The 22535-nt window shown below is 46.2% G+C and overlaps 10 protein-coding genes across 10 annotated transcripts; 8 read left to right on the top strand and 2 right to left on the bottom strand.

The window, feature by feature from the left end:
• Positions 1 to 539: 539 nt before the first annotated feature.
• On the top strand, positions 540 to 1765 carry abnA (putative extracellular endo-1,5-alpha-L-arabinase; the record flags this gene model as incomplete). Its single annotated transcript, XM_056918132.1, has 4 exons — positions 540 to 822; positions 876 to 1417; positions 1480 to 1565; positions 1630 to 1765. The coding sequence occupies 4 exons, from the start codon at positions 540 to 542 to the stop codon at positions 1763 to 1765; spliced, it is 1047 nt and encodes a 348-aa protein (XP_056783743.1).
• Positions 1766 to 2395: 630 nt separating this feature from the next.
• N7478_001919 (LipA and NB-ARC domain protein) lies at positions 2396 to 4911 on the top strand (the record flags this gene model as incomplete). Its single annotated transcript, XM_056918133.1, has 6 exons — positions 2396 to 2398; positions 2459 to 2526; positions 2596 to 2839; positions 2895 to 2957; positions 3031 to 3342; positions 3403 to 4911. 6 exons carry the CDS (start codon positions 2396 to 2398, stop codon positions 4909 to 4911), a joined length of 2199 nt encoding a protein of 732 aa, XP_056783744.1.
• A 227-nt stretch (positions 4912 to 5138) lies between these two features.
• N7478_001920 (uncharacterized protein) lies at positions 5139 to 5525 on the bottom strand (the record flags this gene model as incomplete). Its single annotated transcript, XM_056918134.1, has 3 exons — positions 5139 to 5169; positions 5247 to 5367; positions 5426 to 5525. The coding sequence occupies 3 exons, from the start codon at positions 5523 to 5525 to the stop codon at positions 5139 to 5141; spliced, it is 252 nt and encodes an 83-aa protein (XP_056783745.1).
• A 2087-nt stretch (positions 5526 to 7612) lies between these two features.
• On the top strand, positions 7613 to 9465 carry N7478_001921 (putative MFS transporter; the record flags this gene model as incomplete). The annotated part of the gene is made up of 5 exons (XM_056918135.1): positions 7613 to 7818; positions 7891 to 8067; positions 8413 to 8550; positions 8610 to 9053; positions 9108 to 9465. 5 exons carry the CDS (start codon positions 7613 to 7615, stop codon positions 9463 to 9465), a joined length of 1323 nt encoding a protein of 440 aa, XP_056783746.1.
• Positions 9466 to 9725: 260 nt separating this feature from the next.
• Positions 9726 to 12072, top strand: N7478_001922 (Oxidoreductase 2OG-Fe(II) oxygenase family; the record flags this gene model as incomplete). The annotated part of the gene is made up of 6 exons (XM_056918136.1): positions 9726 to 9886; positions 9942 to 10384; positions 10438 to 10514; positions 10568 to 10774; positions 10830 to 11153; positions 11335 to 12072. The coding sequence occupies 6 exons, from the start codon at positions 9726 to 9728 to the stop codon at positions 12070 to 12072; spliced, it is 1950 nt and encodes a 649-aa protein (XP_056783747.1).
• A 299-nt stretch (positions 12073 to 12371) lies between these two features.
• Positions 12372 to 14749, top strand: N7478_001923 (alpha-N-acetylglucosaminidase; the record flags this gene model as incomplete). Its single annotated transcript, XM_056918137.1, has 3 exons — positions 12372 to 12610; positions 12670 to 12818; positions 12873 to 14749. The coding sequence occupies 3 exons, from the start codon at positions 12372 to 12374 to the stop codon at positions 14747 to 14749; spliced, it is 2265 nt and encodes a 754-aa protein (XP_056783748.1).
• A 431-nt stretch (positions 14750 to 15180) lies between these two features.
• Positions 15181 to 16218, top strand: N7478_001924 (Aldo/keto reductase; the record flags this gene model as incomplete). The annotated part of the gene is made up of 2 exons (XM_056918138.1): positions 15181 to 15471; positions 15532 to 16218. The coding sequence occupies 2 exons, from the start codon at positions 15181 to 15183 to the stop codon at positions 16216 to 16218; spliced, it is 978 nt and encodes a 325-aa protein (XP_056783749.1).
• A 178-nt stretch (positions 16219 to 16396) lies between these two features.
• Positions 16397 to 18185, bottom strand: N7478_001925 (MFS transporter; the record flags this gene model as incomplete). Its single annotated transcript, XM_056918139.1, has 4 exons — positions 16397 to 16732; positions 16796 to 17673; positions 17743 to 18011; positions 18070 to 18185. The coding sequence occupies 4 exons, from the start codon at positions 18183 to 18185 to the stop codon at positions 16397 to 16399; spliced, it is 1599 nt and encodes a 532-aa protein (XP_056783750.1).
• A 591-nt stretch (positions 18186 to 18776) lies between these two features.
• On the top strand, positions 18777 to 20751 carry N7478_001926 (uncharacterized protein; the record flags this gene model as incomplete). Its single annotated transcript, XM_056918140.1, has 3 exons — positions 18777 to 20500; positions 20552 to 20666; positions 20716 to 20751. 3 exons carry the CDS (start codon positions 18777 to 18779, stop codon positions 20749 to 20751), a joined length of 1875 nt encoding a protein of 624 aa, XP_056783751.1.
• A 1043-nt stretch (positions 20752 to 21794) lies between these two features.
• Positions 21795 to 22514, top strand: N7478_001927 (uncharacterized protein; the record flags this gene model as incomplete). The annotated part of the gene is made up of 1 exon (XM_056918141.1): positions 21795 to 22514. The coding sequence occupies one exon, from the start codon at positions 21795 to 21797 to the stop codon at positions 22512 to 22514; it is 720 nt and encodes a 239-aa protein (XP_056783752.1).
• Positions 22515 to 22535: the final 21 nt, after the last annotated feature.

Here is a 22535-nt window from a genome sequence, read left to right on the forward strand (position 1 = left end):
GATAGTTATTGATAACAGTGGGGCTCTTGCGATGTACATCAATCGCCGGAGACGAACCCAACCGCTGGCTGAATCTACATGCAATGAGTGGAAGGAATCTTAAATCCGGTATAAAGTTACCAGGATGACCGGCACATTTCCTCTTTTGCCGTTGAAGAATCTGCACAAGTCCGCTTTGGGCGCTATAGCACAGACCAGTGAACGCCAGGAACAGCCCAAATCCACCAGTCGGTGTTCTGCTTCACCTGGGTTTCAGCCCATGCGCCATCATCCCCACAACGCCTTAAGCTGCCAAATACTCATAAGATCAACCCCACATGCTATTTATCCTTATCCACTCTTTCATCATGTTCGAAAGGACTCCTTGCGGAAAGGGAAGTAAGCCGCGCTGTATCATCTTTATGGCACTATTTCCACAAATGAGCCATGCTCCGACGATGGCGTGTTGAAACCAAAGGAATAAATAGAGGCCACTTTCTTTCGTTCTTTTAACTTGAGATTCGCTCAACACTTTCGAACTCGTCTGTTAGGATTACACCATGTTTTCCCGATACTTGGGACTGCCGGCTTTGCTGTTCGCAGCATTAGCTCACGGATATGCAAATCCGATTGGTTGTTCGGGCGAATGTGTTGTTTATGACCCTACGGTCATTCGGAGATCTTCTGATGGAAAGTATTTTCGGTTTTCCACTGGAAATGAGATTTCCTATGTCACCGCATCTAGTCTCGAGGGACCATGGACAGCTGTTGGGTCTGTTCTCCCAGATGGCTCATCAATTGACCTTGCTGGAAATACTGATCTCTGGGTGAGTTTCACTTCCCGTAAGATAAAAAGATGGCATGGAAGAAAAGTCTCGCTGTGGACCCTTTTAAAGTGTCCCAAAGCCTGTCTGACTCCATTGCGGATCCTGTTGAGCTGACCTTGTTTCATTTCCAGGCCCCTGACGTTCATTATATCGACGATCTTTACTACGTCTATTATGCAGTCTCAACCTTTGGCTCGCAGTCTTCGGCCATAGGCTTGGCTACATCGGCGACTATGGAGCTGGGCACATGGACCGACCACGGCTCTGTTGGAATCGCTTCCTCCTCCTCGAAGATCTACAATGCGATTGACCCAAGCTTGATTGAAGTCGATGGGACCTACTACATGCAGTTTGGATCGTTTTGGGATGACATATACCAAGTGGAAATGAATTCTGCAGCAACTAAAACAAGTGGATCTGCCTCCTACAATATTGCCTATTATCCGGATGGCACTCATCCCGAGGAAGGATCCTACATGTATCAGTATGGGGATTACTATTATCTGTTCTACTCATGGGGAATCTGCTGCGATTACAGTGACGCCCTGCCTGCTTCAGGACAAGAGTATCATATCAAGGTCTGCCGCTCAACATCAGCGACCGGGAATTTTGTAAGTTTCTGCAAAGTCACATTACCCAACCATAAGACGCTTGTCTTAATAATAAAAAATAGGTCGACCAAGATGGCACAGCGTGCACTGATGGGGGTGGTACTATTGTGCTGGAGAGCCATGGAAATGTTTATGGACCCGGTGGACAGTATGTTATACCCAAGGCCTTCGGACGACTTTCCTATACTATGAGCCATGCTAACCATTCCCAGGGGAGTTTACGATGACCCAACTTATGGAACGGTGCTTTACTACGCCTACACAGACATTACCATCGGCTATGCGGATGATCAGAAGCAGTTTGGCTTCAATGTCATTGACTGGTCTACTGGATGGCCAGTGGTTTAAATGGCTACATAGTCCTCGACATACGGTCATCAAGGCTTTGATAATATTGTCGAGACCAACATTTCATGCCAAGCAATATACTTCCATTTGCGTCATTTTTATGTACATTTTGCAGGACCCAATAGTTGAACATTATTTCTCAATCCACTTTATCCCGGTGCGGATACTCCATGCACAATCACGGGAAAGGCTTTCAGGGTCCTCCGTTATAATCAACCAACACATTGATAGAAAAAATATCGGCGATCACTTGAAGGGGGAAAGCTATATTGGTGAAAATTAAGTCTTGGCCTGGTAGCCATATGCAAGAGCCTCGCCTAGCGATTCCGTTCACATCTTAGTCCCGCCAAGGTAACGCCGCGATGGCGCAGTCATCGTGATTAGGCAATTTCTACCGATTGCTGACAGAACAACCCATTGGTTTCATCTTGAGAATACTATCGCAGTATACATCGCCAAGATTTATCAGGTTGTCAGACGGAAGGTCACATTGGCTACCATGCTCGTATTCAGCCCCCTAGTGATTAGAATCGCTTTAGAAGGCTGACTTGGCTATTTGTCTCATTTTCGAAGTCACTTTCTCTTTTCACATCTTTCCATATCAGACTGTGAATAACGAGAGTCCTAAAAATGGTATGAGAACTATGTGTTTGGCCGATAAACCTGAGCCGCGGATCTAACATCCGTAAACAGGATGGGGAGCAATATGAATTTCCCTTCCTGCAAGAAGTGTATACACCGCAAGAAGAATCTAAAGTCGAGTACGTTGAGCCCTACCAGCCGAGAGATGCAGTGAACAGATCCTGAATACTGATTACTTCTTCACCTAGCTTCGTCTTCGTTCACGGATTAAATCCTCGCGGTCGGAATGATCATCCCTTCGAGACATGGACACATGCGAACCGCACATTCTGGCCGAGGGATTTTCTGGCGGACGATATGCCCTTTGCCAGGGTCTTTGTTTACGGATATAATTCAAACATCACAAACCCGCAGACAATGTCCACAGCGAGCATAAAAGATCATGCGAATACTCTCTTGAACTTATTAGACATGGAGAGAGGACCATCCATGGTAACACCTTCTCCCAGAATATACTAGTATCGAAGTAGGCTAACATTTTTGGAAGCAATCTATGCCACCAAAGATTATTTTCATCGGACACAGTCTTGGTGGCTTGGTTATAAAGCAGGTGAGTTGAGCATTCAAATAAGCATTTCTTCTTCTTCTTTGCGATCGCTTACAAAATCCGATTCTCATCAAAGGCTCTACTGAATGCGAAAGAAGACCCCAAGTATGGTTCAATTCGTACGGCCACCTCAGGACTTGTTTTCTTCGGTACTCCACACCGAGGCGCAAAAGCAGTTGAACTTGGGAAAATTGCAGCCCGAGTTGCTCGTTTTGTTTCAAAAGGACACGCTAGCAACGACCTACTCGATTGTTTGGAGCACAACTCTCTATTCACTCGACAGATGTCCGACAGATTTCGACACCAGCTGGAAGACTACCGGGTCGTCAGCTTTATTGAAGGAAAGGAAGTTCAAATCGGGGGCGTCGGCCCAGCATCTATTAGCCATGTGAGTAAGAGCGAGCAAAAATAAAGGAGAAAGAATTTCAATCTTAACAGCACAAAATAGTTGGTTGTAGACGAAGAGTCGGCTGTTCTTGGCTTATCGGGGCTGCGTGAAACCCAACTGAAGCTTGATGCAGACCATTCTCAAATGTGTAAAGTTGGATCCAGAGGGCCTATGTATCGATTGATCAAGGGGAACATAAAGCAACTTGTTGACCAGGCTCTCTTAGCCGATCAGGGTTTCATTCCACAACGCTCACCACATCCGACAACAGGGCGCCTTCCACCACCTATACCACCTCGCATGCATTCCAACAGTAGCACGCCCTACACGCCTCCAGGAGGCTCTATTATTGAGCCGGTACAACGAGTCAAAGGGACAATATTCGTCGCTCAGGACAAAGACCCGCGGTCTATTCGATCGGCAGAGCTGAAAAACCGCTCCAACTGGGACGAAGCCCGAGAAGTAGACTACGAATTGTTCCAAGAGCATCTGAGGACTCTCGGAACTGATCACGTCAGTACCTTAGCTATGGGATACAACCTTGCTGAGGTGGAGCTTGAAGGCAATTACTTAGCAAAGGCGACAGAATGGAGCCAGTGGGTTTCAGACAATGCTCAGCGTGTGTTTGGGCCCCGACATCCATTGTCCATGAAGATTGAAAGTCTCATGGGAGAGCTTATGTGTGCAAAGGGGAAGTACCAAGAAGGAGAGTCTATATGCGCCAATGTGCTAGCACGGCAACAGATGACAATCGGCGAAGATCATCTTGACACAATAGAAACGCGTCACCGATTAGGTATAGCCTATAACGGTCTCAACCGACGAGAGAATGCACTTACGACAGCAGAAAAGATTGCCGAAACCTATAAGCGTCTTCTGGGAGAGAATCACATTCGCGTGTTCTGCGCCGTCTTAGACACTCTGGAGTGGGTTCTTTTCAATCACGAGAACACCACGTATATCGTGAGCCTGAGGTATCTCCCACCGGACATACAGCAAGCAGTGGATACGCTACCACATATTTATGAGGAGCTTAAATCTGCACTAGGACAAACGCATCCTCTGACCATTCGTGCGTTATCCCTAGTCGGCAGGGGTCAAACCCGAGCCCAAGAAACGACTGAAGCCTCCGAGACGCTCCGTCGCGCTCTTGCGATCAGCGAGGAGTTCCTTGGTCCCGATCATCCACAAACAATGGATATTGTCAGTAACATTGGTCTCATGTATGCATTGCAAGGCCCTCAGCATCTTGTGACTGCCAGATCACGGTCCGAAGCGTTTCCGTGGCTTATCCGTTGTCTAAACTGGTGCGAGCGACGCCGAGGTATCGAAAACCCAGAGAGCCAGATTCTTCTAGAGATGCTTGGAAATCTGCATATGGCTTCTCAGGAATACGCACCTGCTCAAAAGTACTTCGAGCGCGCAATGAGTGCATATGGTGGAGCTGACAACGCTGCTACAAAGCGCATCAACACTAATCTGCGACTTTGTCAAGCCAATACTATGCTTACAGGTCGAGGAGCAGGTAGCGGTATCAGTAACTTTTTGTCTGCTTTTCAGAAGTTCTAGGGTTTATTTGTTTTTCATGCAAGATATACGCATTTCCTGGCTATTAGGATAATGAAGCATTAAGAAGAATACTGTATTAAACTGTCTGCTTGTGTGCCACGATTGCTATTCGCGTAACAAGTCCTCGCGGGGTATCATAGCGTAGGCATGAGAAGTCTCATAACATATTCATACCGTATCAACCACATGACTGACTCGTAAGTGATCGACTGCGCATTGTAGGGTATCTAGTTGGAGAACTTGTCGGGGACGTTCTTGCTGTACGTAGAAAATAATGTTAGTCTCAAATCGGGTGATTATTGTCATGTTATAAATAAAAAGGATAGTAATCTTACCCAGTAGCACCCTCGAACTTGCCACGGGCAAAGTCGGTAGCCTTCTCATTCGCGTCGCGAACCTTTTGGCTGTGGGGGTCGACCTTTCCACCGCCGAACTTGGTCTCAGCGGAGTCAACAGCTAAAATATTATTTGTCAAATGCTGCAGGAATCAATAGCATGCCGATGGGCCACTCACCCTTGTCAAGGTAGTCCTCGTTTCCAGAAGAAGAAGATTGCTTAGAGCCAGAGGAAGAACCACCGCTCAGCTTGGATCCGAGATCTTTAAGCTTATCCATAATGTGTGAAATGTAAATTCTTGTGTTAAGTTGTAAATTAAGTTGCAGTAGTTGAAGGGAAGACGAAGATCCAGGAAAAGAGAAAGCCTTTTATAAGAGGGCCGACATCATGGTGCAACCTTTTGGCTTAGTTTGGTATCGTCATTGATGCGGTCGGATCAGCCCAGGTCCTGGTATTAGATTGCTGCCCCGCCATGCGCTGTGGCTAGGTCATAGAAGCAGCTGTTTGTTGGATCTGAGGTCATAGCACGCCGATCTGATCTGTATGCGTAAAATGTTGTTGATTGGATGCTGGTCCACATTTGGTCGAAGGTGGCGGAGGGAGTTTGTCTTGGCAGACGTCATGCACCTGGAGGCCGCGATTTCTGCTGCCTCAGGCATCAATAATCAGTGTACACGAGGTACTCACAACCAATTAACAGTTGTTTTCTGTGGAGATAAACACTCGATCTGTGAACTTAGTAAATTTAGTAAAGCTAGTGAACTTAGATACTCTAGCTGAGGTCTTTTTCGATGTTGCAATCAGAGATCCAATATGCGATTGGCTGTGGCACACCCAAAATTGGGTCTGTGCTAATCTTATTCTCTCTTCCAAGGTTAAACAGCCATCGTAATGAAAGTGACCTCAGTACTGGCTGCCGGTGGAATCTTTTACACTATCAATGGTGTATTATGGAAACCCCCCCACAGCTGTTCTTTCAAGTTCCATAATATCATGATAACCGCCAGGAACAAATTCTTCTTTGGAAGACATAATTGTATATGAAATCATACCTCTTGATGAATGGATCATTTGGAGTGTGACATATCAATCTCACTGTCTTGTGTTGAGTAATATTGGATAGAAATCCAATGCGAGAGAAAAAAAAGCTGCGATCGTGATCTCTTTTGCCAAAATTGACATGGTTATTGCAGTATGGTATTTTAGAAGGTTATTCTATCGGACACACTACTTTTCCCCCTCCAAAGTATCCTTACGCTTTTTTTGAGATAAGGGTGTAGCGCGATCAGACCGCAGGCAACAAGCAGTGTCATCTATGGCATACCTATCTGGCAGACGATCATACATCCAGTATTTGCGATCGTCGCTGTAAGTAATCTATGTAGTGGGGATTTATTTGATTGTGCATGTATGAATATACATTTGTTCACGATACGATAGACGATATCGAGAACAGCTCTGAATTAATCTTAAGTATCGTCTCAGCCTGACAATCGCGGATGGGAATTTATTCCTATGGCTAGAAAAATTCTGTGGTTATGAATTCTTCGTCCTTCATGTTATCGTGCTGTTCCCGTCAACGGCGGAAAACTTTCATCCGTCTGTCTGTAGTGGGGCTATAAATAATATACCTATTTGTGATGGCGCATATGTGTTGGTAAATGGATGGAGTATATACACAAGCCTTGAGGCACCACAGACCGTTCCTTTGTGCGTCTATCCAATGTAGTCTCCTGACCCTGTTCGTCCCCGGCCTTTCCCCGACCAGATGTTGGGCCACCGGCGGGAAATGCCGACTCCGCTGAGCACAGACACAAACAGTGAAGGGTTTGACCCTTTGGGTATCATGTGGCAATGAAAAAAAGCGGTAATATAACGGAAATATGCATCCAGCACCTACCGAAACAAAAACACCATTGAACCCCCTAGCGCGACCGAGATGTGACTTTTAAGGACATCAGTGCAGGAATGCAAGAATCGACTCGGGCTGAGCTGCCCCGAGCAAAGTCTCCATCTTCCCCGCGCTCCACATTAGGACACCGAATCCCACCATTTTCCCCAGGTAGAACAAGCCAATAAGATGCACCGGAGCTCTTCAATTAGGCTATTCCGTATTCCGTCCCCATAGTAGACCCGGCAGACCCAGCAGACCCTTCGCAGCTGGGGGTTCGCTGCTCCTGTCTGCTCGTCTTTGTCTCTTCTCCCCGCGTAGTGCTTGGCACCTAATCGGAGTTGCACCGAGTGCACGGCACCAGCTGATCTCTTTCGATTTTTATAAAGATCAATTCCTCGGCGTGGCCTTCGAGAAAGAGAGAAAGAGAGAGAAGTGAGCAGCTGCCCAGGACTTTCAGCGAAATCAGAAACCATGGCAAAATCTGCCGTAGAGCAAATCGAGCATCAAGAGACCTCAGGGAAGGCCGCTGACCTTGAACAAGATGCTCTTTACCAAGCATATGCTGCGAAGAGCCCGGAATGGCACCAAAAGATGACTCGAAGTCTCTTACGAAAGGTGGATTGGCACCTGCTGCCATTTTTGATTCTCATGTATTTGTTGAATTTCCTCGATCGCAAGTAAGAGAGCCCTGCAACTGAGATACACTTCATGTCGATTTCCTTCTACCGAATGCTGACTATGCTTTCTAGTAATCTGTCACAGGCACGATTGGGATCGCTTGAAAAAGACCTTGGAATGGAGGGAACAGATTATAATCTAGCGACTAGTATTCTCTTTGTGGGCTATCTATTGATGCAATTGCCCTCTAACTTGGTTCTTACTCGCATTCGACCCTCGTTGTTCCTGGGAATAGCGATGGCTATTTGGTGAGTGCACATCAACAATTTTAAGAGCCTGTATAAAGCTAACTCATGCATCAGGGGTGTTATATCGGCTTGCCAGGCTGCTGTTCAATCATTTTCAGGACTCGTCGTCACACGATTTTTTCTCGGATTTGTTGAAGCCCCATTTTTCCCGGGTGCAGTCATGTTGATGTAAGTGCCAAGTACCAAGCTTGAGTCAAAGGGAATAAGCTTTTGACTGTCACATTTAGGTCGAGTTGGTATACAAGAAAGGAAGTATGTACCAACCCTTGTTTCCTAAAACGAAGAATTGGTTCCTGATACAGGTTTATAGTTGAGTCATCGCATCGCCTGGTTCTATGCAGGTAGCTCGCTAGCAAATGCCTTCGGTGGATTGATCGGGGCTGGTGTTTTAGGCAACCTAGATGGAGCGCACGGCATTGATGGATGGCGCTGGTTGTTCATCATCGAAGGAGTTATCACCGTCGGCGTATCCCTTCTGGCCGCGTAAGTATTTTATCCCGACCATGAGTGAACTCTTGTTAACGCGTTATGTTTATTTTTAGTATTTTCCTTCCCAACTACCCTGCGACCACCTCTTGGTTGGATGCCCAAGAACAGTCATATGCTCAATGGCGGCTCATCGACGATGCAGGTGAAGCAGATGACGCAAAGTCAACCAGTTTCAAGGAGGCATTGGCTTTGGTATTTGCCGATAAGCGCATCTACCTGTTCATCTTGCTTCAACATACTTCATTGCTGTCCCAGAACTTCCAATATTTCTTTCCGACCATCGTGCAAACCCTTGGGTACAACAACATCCAGACACTTTTGATTACTGCACCCGTATGGATTGCGACATTCCTCATTTCTCTTCTTGTCACCTGGACTTCCGGCAAAACAGACGACCGAAGTCTTCACATTATTGCTCTGATGCTCGTCAGTGTAGTCGGTGGTATTATCTCCACTGCGACAACAAACACCGGGGCCAGATTCTTCGCTATGTTTCTGTGAGTTCTCATCTATTGACATGACCATATGTTGTATCTCACTAACTTTGTTAGAATGCCAATGGGGGCGGTTTCTGCATACCAAATTATCCTCGCCTGGGTCGCAAATTCATTCCCCCGACCGCTGGTTAAACGATCTGCTGCTATTGCACTTGCCAACATGATCGGTAATACGGCTTCGATCTATGGAAGCTACATGTGGCCAGCTTCATCAGGCCCACGATATCTTCCCGGTGGCAGTGCAACTGCAGCTATCGCATTGCTGGTCGCCCTCGTGGCACTTGTCATTCGCCTTGTCCATGCTCGAATGAATAAACAGTTAGAAGCAGCGGAGGCATCGCAAGATCTCCCCATGGATTCGAATGATCCTGCCAGTGAGAGTCGGACCACGGGATTCCGTTATATACTGTGATATGACTATGATGGGCTCATTTTACGGTAACAGGTCAAAGTGAAATTGTGGGATAAATGAAATAGACTAGAACATATATCTGGAAAAAATTTGCCGCTCTATTTTCAGTTCATGGGGGCTGTTGAGTTTCAAATTAGGTCCGTAGTCGTGTGTGATCACGGTCTTAGTGTCTGTCAGCGGGAGCGATCGTTAAACAAACTTCCCCACCTCGGCAAACTCTTGCTTCTCGTCATAACTTCAAGTTCGAGTCAGCTCTGGTCATGGCTAACACGTACGACAAGGCCATACCCTTTGGTAGCGCAGATCTCGAAGTCACAGGGCTATTCAAAAGGGGCAAGCTAGGAGGAAACGACCTGCCACTCATTGTATTGATCCATGGTGGGGCAGTTAATGCGGCATACTTTGACAATTCAAGTTTCTCGTAAGCAAACACGCTGACCAAAGTGAACGATTGAATATTAATTGGATTCATGCAGTTATCCTGCTATCTTGAGTGAACGAGGTCACAATGTTCTAAACATTCAGCGATCGGGATACGGTGACAATCCCATTCCGAGGACTCAAACGCCGATCATCGACTCAATCCCTGTCATCACCAATCTGATCGGTCAAGTCTACCGAAATGAAGTGGGGAACCAAGAAGGCGTGATCATTTTCGGTCATTCACTGGGAGCAGCCACCACATTCGCAATTGCAGCCCAATCGGAACTTCCATTTCCCCTGCTCGGAGTTGGCGGCTTGGGTATTGTGCCTTCACTCGGGAAAACTGGCTTCCTCCCAGATGTCGACCCAGCACCTGAGGGAGATCGGATAGTAATTCCAGACATTGGAAAATTGTTCTCGCTTATGTTTGGACCGATTGAATATATTGACGGCAATCTTCTTACGGCGGATGCGCTATTCTCGTCCTCTCAAGCTGGTACATGGATCGTATTGCGTGATCAAAGGCCAATGAGCTAACGTTGTGGATAGGTGTTAAGAGTGAAATCAAAGAGTTTGAAGCTGGATGGTACAATCGTCTGACTAAGGAGATATTCCCAGCAGTCAAGGTATTTATCGCATGCATTGCCCACGCGACTAGCTCAGCTACTGAATTCCACAGGTACCAGTCCAATACCTTGCAGCGGAATACGAAATAGCCTGGCAAGGTTTGGATGAAGCTCAGCCCAAATTCGACCGACTTGCGAAGCTCTTTACACGTTCACCATATGTTGAAGCTGAATTATTACCGAAAGGCGGCCATAACTACGAATTCAGCAAAAACTCCCCTAAGCTCCTCGACTTGAGGCTCGAATTTATATCAAAAATGGTAAGAACTATCATCGCCCTCTCACAATTTGATGGGATTGAATTAACCCAACCAGACTGAACGAGCCAAATTATATTCTACGGCTTTTTCCTCAATCCCAGTATTAGACTTTGCTCAATCTTTATCTCCCTCGACAAAACCGGAATTTCTTGCAAACCTTCGTGCAGCATTGGTGAATGTTGGATTTTTCTATCTAACAAATCCGCTCGTATCGCCAACTATTCAAGAGGACTTTACAAAGAAAGGAATCGAGCTATTTGATTTACCGTTAGAAAAGAAACTAGAGATTGAAATGGTCAACAGTCCTCATTTCTTGGGCTACTCGAAACTTGGAGCGGAGATAACTGCCCTCAAGACCGACTACCGCGAGCAATTCGATGTGAGTTAGTCATTTGAAACATACGTCTCCATGAATCTACTGATCTTTATTTTAGTTTGCTACTGAACTTCCTGCACCCGGCCCTCATGAGCCGTTATTCCGAAACATCATTGGGCCGAATCAGGTATGCTATGAGATCCGAACACTGATGTTCGCTGGCTGACCTACCTTCGTGTCACAGTGGCCCGATGAAGAAGCTATTCCGGGTTTCCGTAACTCACTTGAGCAATATTTGGCCGAAGTGAGCAGATTAGCAGTATCATTTATATCACTCGTTGCAGAAGCCCTTGATCTCCCGCCCACAGCATTAAACCAAGCATTCGAAACTCCTCAACAGCACAAGCTCAAAATTATTAAATATCCCGCCCCAGCTACTGATGACAAGACCGGGTCCAAATTTCAAGGAGTTGGTCCTCACAAAGACTCCGAATTCCTCACTTTTCTTCTCCAGGCTACACCGCATCATGGTCTGGAGGTACAGAATAAAGCAGGCGACTGGGTTTCTGCACCTCCCATCCCAGATTCTTTCGTCGTGAACATTGGTCGAGCCCTCGAGGCGTTAACTGGCGGTGTTTGCACAGCGACTACCCATCGGGTTTCTCTTAGAAGCGAAAACTTTGTTGATTCTGACGGCAATGATTTGGGGCCAAGATTCTCATTTCCGGTCTTTCAAGGAGTAAGCCCCAATCTTTCAGCCGACAAGATCGACCTAGTTATTCCAAAGCATATACGTGAATTAGTGAAGGATGAGAAAGTAAAGTCCGACGCCGAAGCAACATTCAATCAAATGTTCAGAACATGTATCGGCGAAGGAAACTTGATCGCTCGAGTGACCAGCCACCAGGACGTCGGACAAAGATGGTATCCTGATATTCTGGCGCGCGCTCTTAAAGGCCAGCAAGATTTCCTTGCCCGATAGCCCCCATTTTTATCCAAATATATGTATGGGTTTTGTGATATCAACCTGTTCTGCCTAGATCGCCTGCGTGGGCTAAGTGTGGGATGAAGATCGGCGCCTGTAGGATTGGATAGTTGCAGCGCGTGGGCCTGTTGATGCGGGGCTGGCGAGTAAGCAAGCATGCTACTGTGACGTCCCGTATTCCAGATAGGCCAGGGGTACGTCGCTCCTTGAACTTAATTCTGGTTTTTAAGCTTCTGAATTTCCACTTTTGTTTCTATTATCATTCAGTTCGATTCAGAACTTCCGTGTTATCAACCATGTTGTGGTCGAAGTTGCTGATCGGACTTCTCTCCGCGTCAGGGGTGGCGGCGGTCTCCACCGACGGTCTCTACAGCCTCGTCAAGCGAAGACTGCCAAATCATGTCGATGACTTCCGATTTAATGTAGTTCCCAATATCACTGGGAGTGACGAGGGATATGATCAATTCACAGTCAAATCTGCGCCCAATGGCACTATTATCGTCCAGGGGACGTCTATCAGTGCTTTGTCTTCGGGGTAAGCTGTGTGATCGGACCTTTCCCGAGGTTGAAGAACATTACTGATGAAATCAATAGTCTCCATCGATACCTGACAGACGTGGCACACGTCGATATCTACTGGTTCATCGGTAGTCGGCTGGACCAAGCCCCCGCTAAGCTTCCTCACCTCCACAAGCCGATCAACGGCTCAAGCACTGTACCATGGAGGTATCACTTTAACACGGGTAAAATCTCCCAATAGACACCATCGATCTACCCGCTCTAACGAAACATTCCAGTCACTTTCTCTTACACGACAGCTTTCTGGTCATGGGAAGAATGGGAGACCCAGTTAGACTGGATGGCCCTTCGTGGCATAAACTTGCCCCTTGCTTGGGTTGGCGCAGAAAAGATCATGGTGGAGGTATTCCAAGAAATAGGACTGACCGACGCTGAGATCGCGACTTTTCTGAGCGGTCCAGCATTTCAAGCATGGAACAGATTTGGAAACATTCAAGGCTCTTGGGGTGGTGATTTGCCCTACGCATGGATTGACCAGCAATTCGCTCTTCAGAAAAAGATTGTGCATCGCATGGTCGAGCTAGGAATGACCCCTGTGCTTCCCGCATTCACAGGCTTTGTACCAAATAACATCACGCGTGTGTATCCGAATGCAAGTGTCGTTCGGTCGGCAGACTGGAACGGTTTCTCAACCCGGTATTCCAACGATTCATTCCTCGAGCCTTTTGATGAGCATTATGCCCCGATGCAAACCAGTTTCATCCGCAAGCAGCAGGATGCTTATGGCAACGTTACCAGCATCTATACATTGGATCAGTACAACGAGATGAACCCCTACTCTGGGGACTTGGACTATCTCAAAAACGTCACGCACACAACTTGGAAGAGTCTAAAGGACGTGGATCCCGATGCGATTTGGTTGATGCAAGGTTGGCTCTTCTACAGTGCATCGGAATTTTGGACTGATAAGCGCGTGGAAGCCTACCTCTCTGGTGTGGACCAAAATGACGACATGTTGATTTTAGACCTGTTCTCTGAATCCGAGCCTCAATGGCGCCGAACAGACTCCTATTATGGCAAACCATGGATTTGGTGTCAACTGCATGACTACGGAGGCAACCAGGGTCTATATGGACAAATTCGGAATATCACCCAAAACGCTTCCCAGGCGCTCATCGAATCTCCTAGCATGGTCGGCTATGGATTGAGTCCCGAGGGACAAGAGGGCAATGAGATTGTCTATGACTTACTGTTAGACCAGGCCTGGTCAAAGTCTCCGATCGACACAAGGAAATACTTTCACAGCTGGGTATCAAGTCGATATGCTGGCTCCGGATCTATCCCTCAGGAGTTATATGATGCCTGGGAAACTCTGCGAACGACTGTATACGATAACACTGATCTAACGGATGTTACCGCAGTTGTCAAGTCAATCTTTGAACTTGAGCCTAGTGTGGATGGACTTGTCAATGTAACAGGTACACACGGCACAAAAATCACATATGACCCATCATTGGTCGTAAAGGCCTGGCAGTCAATGTACCAAGCCACCAGTTCCAACTCCAAACTATGGGATAACCCTGCATATCAACATGACATGGTAGATGTGACACGCCAGGTTATGGCAAACGCCTTCATCCCGCTGTACAACAACCTAATTTCCAGCTGGAACAGTTCCAATTCCGATCCAAAGAACCAAACTCTGACGCAAGAGGGACAGAAAATGATTCATCTATTGGCCGATCTAGATTCTGTCCTCTCTACCCATGAAAATTTCCGCCTTTCGACATGGATAAGTTCCGCGCGTGCATGGGCCCGCGGAAATAAAACCCAAGCCGCCTATCTTGAATACAATGCTCGCAACCAGATCACTCTGTGGGGCCCCCGTGGAGAGATCACTGATTATGCGTCCAAGCAGTGGGGTGGTCTCCTCTCGTCCTACTATATTCCGCGCTGGAAGATCTTTGTGGAGTATCTCCAATCGACCTCCGTTTCAGCGTATAGCGAAACAGCGCTGGAAGATAAACTGAGGAAGTTTGAACTTGGATGGCAAAATCAAAATTCGAGTGATTCAGATTCGCAGGATTCGTCTGATCTGAAGCATGTGTTGACCCGGGTTCAACATAGATGGTCCTCGACATTCCACGCTGTTTGATGGTATTCCTCCGTCTGGAAATGATCCGATTAAAGTGTTTCGGCACCACAATAGGTGGAGTGGAAAAATTAGAATAACTTGAATGCAAAGTATTAATTCTTGAAAAAAAACATTATAATAGTAAATCAAGCCTTCATTTGCCTACAGAACTTCTACGCTGGTCTAAGATCTAACTCAAATGAGTATCTAGAGTGGGGGCCGAACTAGTCGCGATATGGTAGTAACTATGGGGGCCGAAACGAGTCCCAATGCGGTAGTATGCCCGAGATACTATATATCCTTGCAAACTTGAAATCGAAGCAACAATCTGAGTGTTGAAATATAAAGTGGCCGCCAACTGTGCAAATGTAGAATGACTCTCTCTCATTCAATAAAGTATCACAACTATTTGCTTAATACTAGTGGCCCTGAGTGCACATTCTATTGCAAAGATGTCTTCCGCACCTGAATATGTGATGGGAACGCAAGGCTTTGCCGGTGCCTGGAACGATGAGAACATCGCAGAGCTCATCGAGCATCTCGAAGCAGCCAATATCAAGCACTACGATACTGCTCGACTGTATCCTATCACCGACTCCGGGGCTTCGGAACGCCTTTTAGGACGTGTACGAAAGCCAGATTTCATAATCGACACTAAGATTCTCTACAAACCAGAAGGTTTATTGAGAGAGAACATGAGAGATTCATTCAACAAAAGTATTGAGGCGCTTGGAGTTACCTCGGTACGCTAATCCACCTCCAGTCCTGAAAACACTAAGCCAACGTTGGGATGTCCTCTGCAGGTCAACACACTTTACGCCCATGCACCCGATAAAGCCACACCCATCACCCAACAAGCTGCTAACTTCGATGAGCTCTATCGTGAAGGATCATTCAAACACATGGGGCTCTGCAACTACTCCCCAAAAGAGATTATCGAGTGGATTGAGATCGCCATGGAGAAGGGCTATGTCCAACCCACCATTTACCAAGGCCAATACAGCATTTTCTGTCGCCACTATGAGAAGGAGCTTTTTCCCCTTCTTCGAAAACATGGAATCACATTCGTAGCCAATTCCCCACTGGCAGGCGGCTTTGCAACAGGCAAGTTGACTTTGGCTGAAAACGATGAAAAATTGAAGGGGACGCGATTCGAACAGGTTGAAGGTAATTTGATGGGCTACTTGTATCGTATGTGGTTTGATAAGCCGTTATTTCATCATGCTGTGCGAGAATTGATTGCTATCGGGGAGAGATTTGGGATCTCCAGTCTATCTCAAATTGCTATGCGTTGGCTACTGTTTCATTCTGGGTTGAAGAGCACAGATTCGGTGGCCATTGGGCCAACTAGCACTGCCCAGCTAAAGTATTATCTAGCAGCTCGTGATGCTGGCTCTTTGCCTGACGAGATGGCTGTGGAAATTAACAATCTATATGGTCCATTGCGGGATGAAGCAACGGGAATGGTGGAATTTGGATGGTGGTCATAATCCATATTCGAAGATTGAATTAAGATTATTCATTTCTCGCATTGGAGCACCATTTCATGCGAACCAAATTCAAGTTCATAATATATTCTATATCTATCTGTCAATTTTGTTCCAAGTTCCAACTTCAGTATTTCAACCATTTGACTCTATGCCCTCCCCTCGTAATACCTTTAAGTTGCTAGTATTCTGTGTCTATGTTCACCGCGTACTTGCTGTTCTTTCGAATTCGTGGTCCATAAATGTATAGCAAATAGGGTACAGCAGTCATGGCGGCACTGATAGACCCAAGTATTGTGAGTATGTAAGACACGCTGGTAGACCGATAAATTGGGTCTCCAGCAATAGTGATACCCCCCGCGACCAGGTATCGTGTGAAAACCAGAAAGCCCAGAGCTGAAGCTGAATATGTACCATAGGAATCGATGAGATACATGTAGCATATTATAAAAATAGACGTAATGCCAAAGCCGAAGAGAACAGAGGCGAGGAGGGGAGACCAAATTGAGATAGAAGGCTACAAAAGATAGAAGTATTAGCATCATGCACCTTCATGTCGTCTCTCAGTGTTCGAACTTACATTGCTAGTCCATCCCATCCAAAACAAACTGATTGGCACTGCAGGCGCACCTCCAAGCATGGCATACCAAAGTCTCATTTCAGGGGCAATCGCAGTGTCTTTTCCCCGTTTGCAATTCTTTGCAGTCAAGCTATATACCACTGGCACCACGAAGGAAACAAGAAGAACACCAAGTAGCATGCCAGCCCAGCAGAGATTAGTCAAGCCCTCCGATATACCGTATTTTTCGCCAAAGATGAACGCATAACCTTCCAAGAAGGTGAAGAGGACAATATACATAATAGTTAGATAGAGCGACAGTAAAATGATGATCAGCTCAGAGTAAAACATGGCAAAGGGTCGGTACACAGAGACCTTCAAACGCTGAGCCAGTGTCTCTCGCTTCATCTCCATTGGAGCCCTGTATCTTTCATCTCCTGTTTCCTGTCGAAGTATGGACGCTTTCCAATACAAAATCAGATTGCCATAGGTCTCGGGCTGGAACAAGAGTACCGCAACCAATATTGCGCCACCCATGATAAGCATTATCCACTCCAACCAACGCCAGCCTAGCGTGACTGGGATATAGCTTCCGATCATCTGGCCGATCATAGGTCCTGTGAATGCGGGCACCGCATATACGGGGAAAGCGTACGTCTTCTCTAGTGAATCCCACAAGTCTGCGACCGTGCCGCCGGCACACGTCAATGGCGTTGAAGCGAAAAAGCCAGCGAAAAATCGAAAAATTAGGTGACTGTGCAGGTTTGGCGCGAGACCTGATGCCATTATAAATATCAAATATACCAGCATGGTCGCCGAGTATATCACGTTGCGACCAAAAGTCTCAGAGAACGGGCCTGATAATAAGGAACCGCATGCAAATCCGATCAAAAACAAGCCTGCCAAAGCAAAATAATTAGGAATATGTATACGAAAAAAACATGGGAAGAAGCAAGGGCTCACCATACCTGTCGCTAGAGACCCAACCACCTCGGATACCTCGAAATACTCGCTATACTCCTTGAGGCCGCACGCGTCGATTGCCGATGCCGCAGTGACTGCGACTGCTATGAGCGAGACTAGGAGGGTCATGAATAGTCTTCGCCCGGTACTTTGATTTGCAGGGTTCAAGGGATCATTTGGACCGTCCCAGCCCACGGGGATTGAATCACCAGAAATGTTTTCTTTGGCATGATGACCCCGTTCCGAGCTGCCGTTATGACGACTCATTCCACATCTATAAACCGTAGATTAGGAAAAGATTGACTTGTCGATTCTTCATACAGGATACTTACTTTTCAGTATGGGAATTTCCAATAATGTAGCCCTCGCAGCTACAGTTATTCTCCAGCTCCGATAAGTGCTCGCGAACTGACTGTCGAATTCTTTTGTATTGGAAATAAGCTTCCATCGTAGCCCAGTGCCGAAAGTAGAAAATATAAATTTAGATCCCTTCTCAACGCAGACATGAAGTTTTCAAGTAAATTTAAAATCAAGTAGCTTGTCAGATCAAAAACTAAGACATTAATAATATTATTAATAAGGGCGTGTTGTGTCTAGACCGCTAATCGGGGAAATTCGATTTTGAAGCATCGGAGATATTGCGATGTGACCCGGTGATGATCTCCGATGCATCAATTCCCAGTCATCCGATCTCTTTAATGAATATTTTCCAAAGTAATGAAACGTCAAACTCATATAAAGCTATAGCTAGTACATCTATTATCTGGAATCGTCGATATCTCGCCACTAAATCTCTGTACAGTGCCTGTGTAAATAGATGATTGCAGTATCCGTATACACCGCACTTGAGACATTGTATAGCGGGATTACATCATCTCCGATGCGTTGCATGTGGCGATCGGAGATCGGCAATGGATTTCTCCGATGATGCTGCTTCAACTCCGATCGTCCTCACCCCCGTCGTCTCCACCCAACCACCACAATATCGGACTTATGATTTCAAGGCTGGTCCGCAAATGCCATCAATGTCCGAGTCGAGATGACAGGTGTCAATTCGACCCCTACTAAACCAGCGGGGGAAACTCCCAGATCACGACGAAAGAAGCGAAAAGCCATCAGCTGTGAAGAATGTCGACGCTCTAAGTTACGATGCGATCGCCAACAACCTTGCGGTGCTTGCAAGCGCCGTGGACGCGATGCCGCCTGTTCTTTTGAGAGCCAGTCTACAGTTGGACATGTATCAACCAATAGCGACCGAACACCTGCACACTCTCGGTTATCAAATGCAGTAATTACTACGGTGGGATCTCCGTCCACGCCTTCGACACAAACCGCAACAAGCAATCCAGGCGTGCAGCCTGACGTGCCGTCTTCTGGGATAAATCAATTACCCCCAGACACTCATTGGGAAGCAGTTCTTGAAAGGCCAACCCCGGGATATGATACTCATGAAACATTGTCCTTACTTTCAATTGGCCCCCGGATGGCATTGCAAGAAATAATCGACTCTCTACCTCCGAAGCCCTGTTGCGACTATCTAGTTTCTACATTTTTCAAGAATATCTCGGCTCTATTTCCCATACTCCATGGGCCGACTTTCCTGAAGCAATATACCACTTTCATGCAACAGCCTTATGACGTTGATCTGGCTTGGCTGGCCTTGCTGTTCTCTATCTGCTCTCTTGTTATAAATACTCTAGATGCAAATGATCCCAGATTGGTATACATCTGGCCACAGTCAGTTTCTACTCCAACACAGGCACCTTCGACGGTTTCAGCATCACATCGCCTTCTCCGGACTGCGATGACTTGCCTTTCACAAGACCATTTTTTTATACGGCACAAATTCAGCACATTCGAGGCTTTGTTGATGGTGATATACAATCTTTCTCATAATGAATCTGTCGACCAGGGATGGGCATTGCTAGGAATGGCTCTGAATATTGGTATTGCATTGCGGTGTAATGTGGACCAGAACCTAAGCCCTGTTGAGACTCAAAGACGACGACGATGCTGGGCTGGTCTTTTAACACTGCATACATACCAAGGCATACTGTTTCGCGATGTCGATATGACCTATCTCCTCAACATCAAGGCTTCGCTCCCGGCAGATGTCAATGATTATAACATCACAGACGAAGGCATCTCACAGCCACCCAATGTCGATAAGCCCACACAGATGTCAGTGATGATGGCTAAGGTCCGAATTTTCCAACTTTCTACTCAGATATGTAGCCACATATCGGGACCTTTAAAGCTGGATCAGCGACTATTACGTGAATTTGACACGTCGATAGCCGAGGAGCAAGCAAAATGGGACACAACATGGATGGTGGATGGCTCTCCGAACATATTGGAAACGAATAGTTTCGCATACTGGTGTGTCCTGCAGACATACGCGCATCATCTCTATCTTCTTTTGCACAGGCCCTTTCACCACTCTAAAGGGCCTTCCTTCCTTCCAGCATCCAGGAATAAGTGTATTGCTTCAAGTGCAGCCCTAATGTCTCTCCATCGGCAGTTTTATGAAGCCCCTTTACTTCGAAATTACATATGGTTGCTGAACGGTGTGACAAGCCTGAAAGCACTTCATGCTGCTGTGGCGCTTAACTCCTGTCTTCAAGATATACCATCTGCGGCTGATATAGGTTACGATGTGGAATCTTCCCGGTTGGAGTTGGACAAGCTGGTTCTTCGCATGGAAGCCCTTTCAGAGCGAAGTAATATCTGTTTGAAAGCGCATCGCATACTCCGACATTTACAGTACGTTGTCATTCCATGCTCTACCATTTTGCCAGCTAATCATTTTTGCAGGGTTCAGTCAGGTATAGGAAATCATTCCACCGCCAACTCGGATGTCCAGATTGAACAAATATTCGAAGACTGGACTGATATACGAGAATGGACAGATGCAGGCTTAGTGAATTGGGTAGGAATGCATCTTCAGCTTTCAAGTGTATGGCTGACTTTTTTTTCAGAATATGGATGGGGCTTTCCACATATTTACAGATTGATCAATTATCCACATACGAGGAATGCGCAAATTAAACCAAAAATCGATCATGAAACGACTTGATGGCATCATACAGCCAAAATATTCGATTTTGCATGCAATTGCACGACTCTGTGTCTATGTAAAGATAAGACACCGCAGTATATCCATAACGCCGTGAAGAGGAACCTAAATTTGACATCCATTGGGTATGTAAATATGATCTTTGATTTTCAACTCATTCTCCCGCTCTTCCAATTCCTTTGAAATTGTCGAGCAGCCACCCTTGGACAAAGAACATGGAAACAAAAAGATAAGTTCTTCACGTGAAGAAGCGGGAACTGATTGAAACGCTCTTGGAATTTCATCACGTTCAAACTTTTCGATGTCTTGTGAATTGGAATGGAGAAGATTGATAATTCTACACGCAGCTTTGAAGTAGAATATACGGGATTACTCGCGGTCCTCAAGTTTGAACTGTGCCATTTATTTTATTTGAATTAATTCAATGAGTATGGTCGCTGCACCCAACATTCTGTGTGATCTATAGTTCACAAGTTATGAAACTTGCAGTAGAGCTTCTTTCATCAATTAACTTACATAGACTTTGACGGACGGATCTACCAGGCTACCCTATACTGTCGTTCTTCGAAATCTCTGCTAAATCTATTCTCAGTAAAATTCAAACACTTTGGAAATCGGCTTCGCCGAGAATAGAACAAGGAGCGCTCAAAAATTGAAGCCATGATTTTCTTTGGAGCAGCACTGAACGAATTCGAGGTCTTTCTTACTCTATAAACATATGCTCCCAGGTTAAAGAGAAGTCAAGAAATGGTTGACAGATTGCAGATGGTGACTAATATGCACTGTTTGATGTATTCATGCAGTCTTTCAATCTTGATTTCTATAGAGAAGCCTGTAGGTAGGTAATCGAATGAAAGATAGCTAGAGCTTCAAGTAATATTTAAGAGAAGAAACTTCAGCACCTTTACGAGCTTTTTCTCCTTCGCGCTTCGCACCTCCTTTCACATCATATCAGTAGATTTACAAGGTTAAGTCTTCGTCATGTCTCGATTCTTTAGACGATTCATGCCCTGGTGGTGGGATCTGGTGGCAGAAGGTCGTAGAGACCGTCCTAAGTCCATTGATAAGCTTCGTGCCAAGGGCGCTCGTATGGCCAACTTCATTCAGTATCCCGACCTGGCGGATTGCAAAGAATACACCCAGGTCACTTTTAACCGTCTTTCGACAATGGCCAAGTTCCGATCTCAGCATCTCCCAGGCTCTCCTTCACCCCCTCTTGGTGGTCTCGGTGAACTGATCGATCTGTGGCTTCAGCCAACTGTGCCCGACCTTAGAAGCTGGCGCCTCACTTTCCGTGACAATGATGGCCGCTATACGGGTCGGACTGGCCAACATGTGATGATTATCGACTATGTGACACGCCCCGCAAACCACCCAACAACGCCTCATGTTGGCGCTGTGTTCAATGCGTTGTATCAACACACCGAAGGTAGTCTCGACAGCCTGCGTCATGTCTATCTTGCTTATGTAGTGAATCAACAGACGCATAAGCTTTTGAAAACCTATGGTCGTGGTATTCATCTATTTGTTCATGGTAGCCCCGATTATGAGGCTATTCTGGGTACACGGACTGGCTGCATGGTCGCAAGCATCATTCTCGGTGGGTTCCCTCGCGGCACACGCCGAATCACACAGATCGCAGGTAACGACCGCACGGGTGAAGGATACTGGGATATGCGCTTCGATATTGAAGCCATTTGAAGATTGGCCTATCACATTCTT

This window comes from Penicillium angulare (genome assembly GCF_028827245.1).
Source record: "Penicillium angulare strain IBT 27051 chromosome Unknown utg000002l_segment0_segment0, whole genome shotgun sequence".
In the NCBI taxonomy this organism is placed as follows: domain Eukaryota; kingdom Fungi; phylum Ascomycota; class Eurotiomycetes; order Eurotiales; family Aspergillaceae; genus Penicillium; species Penicillium angulare.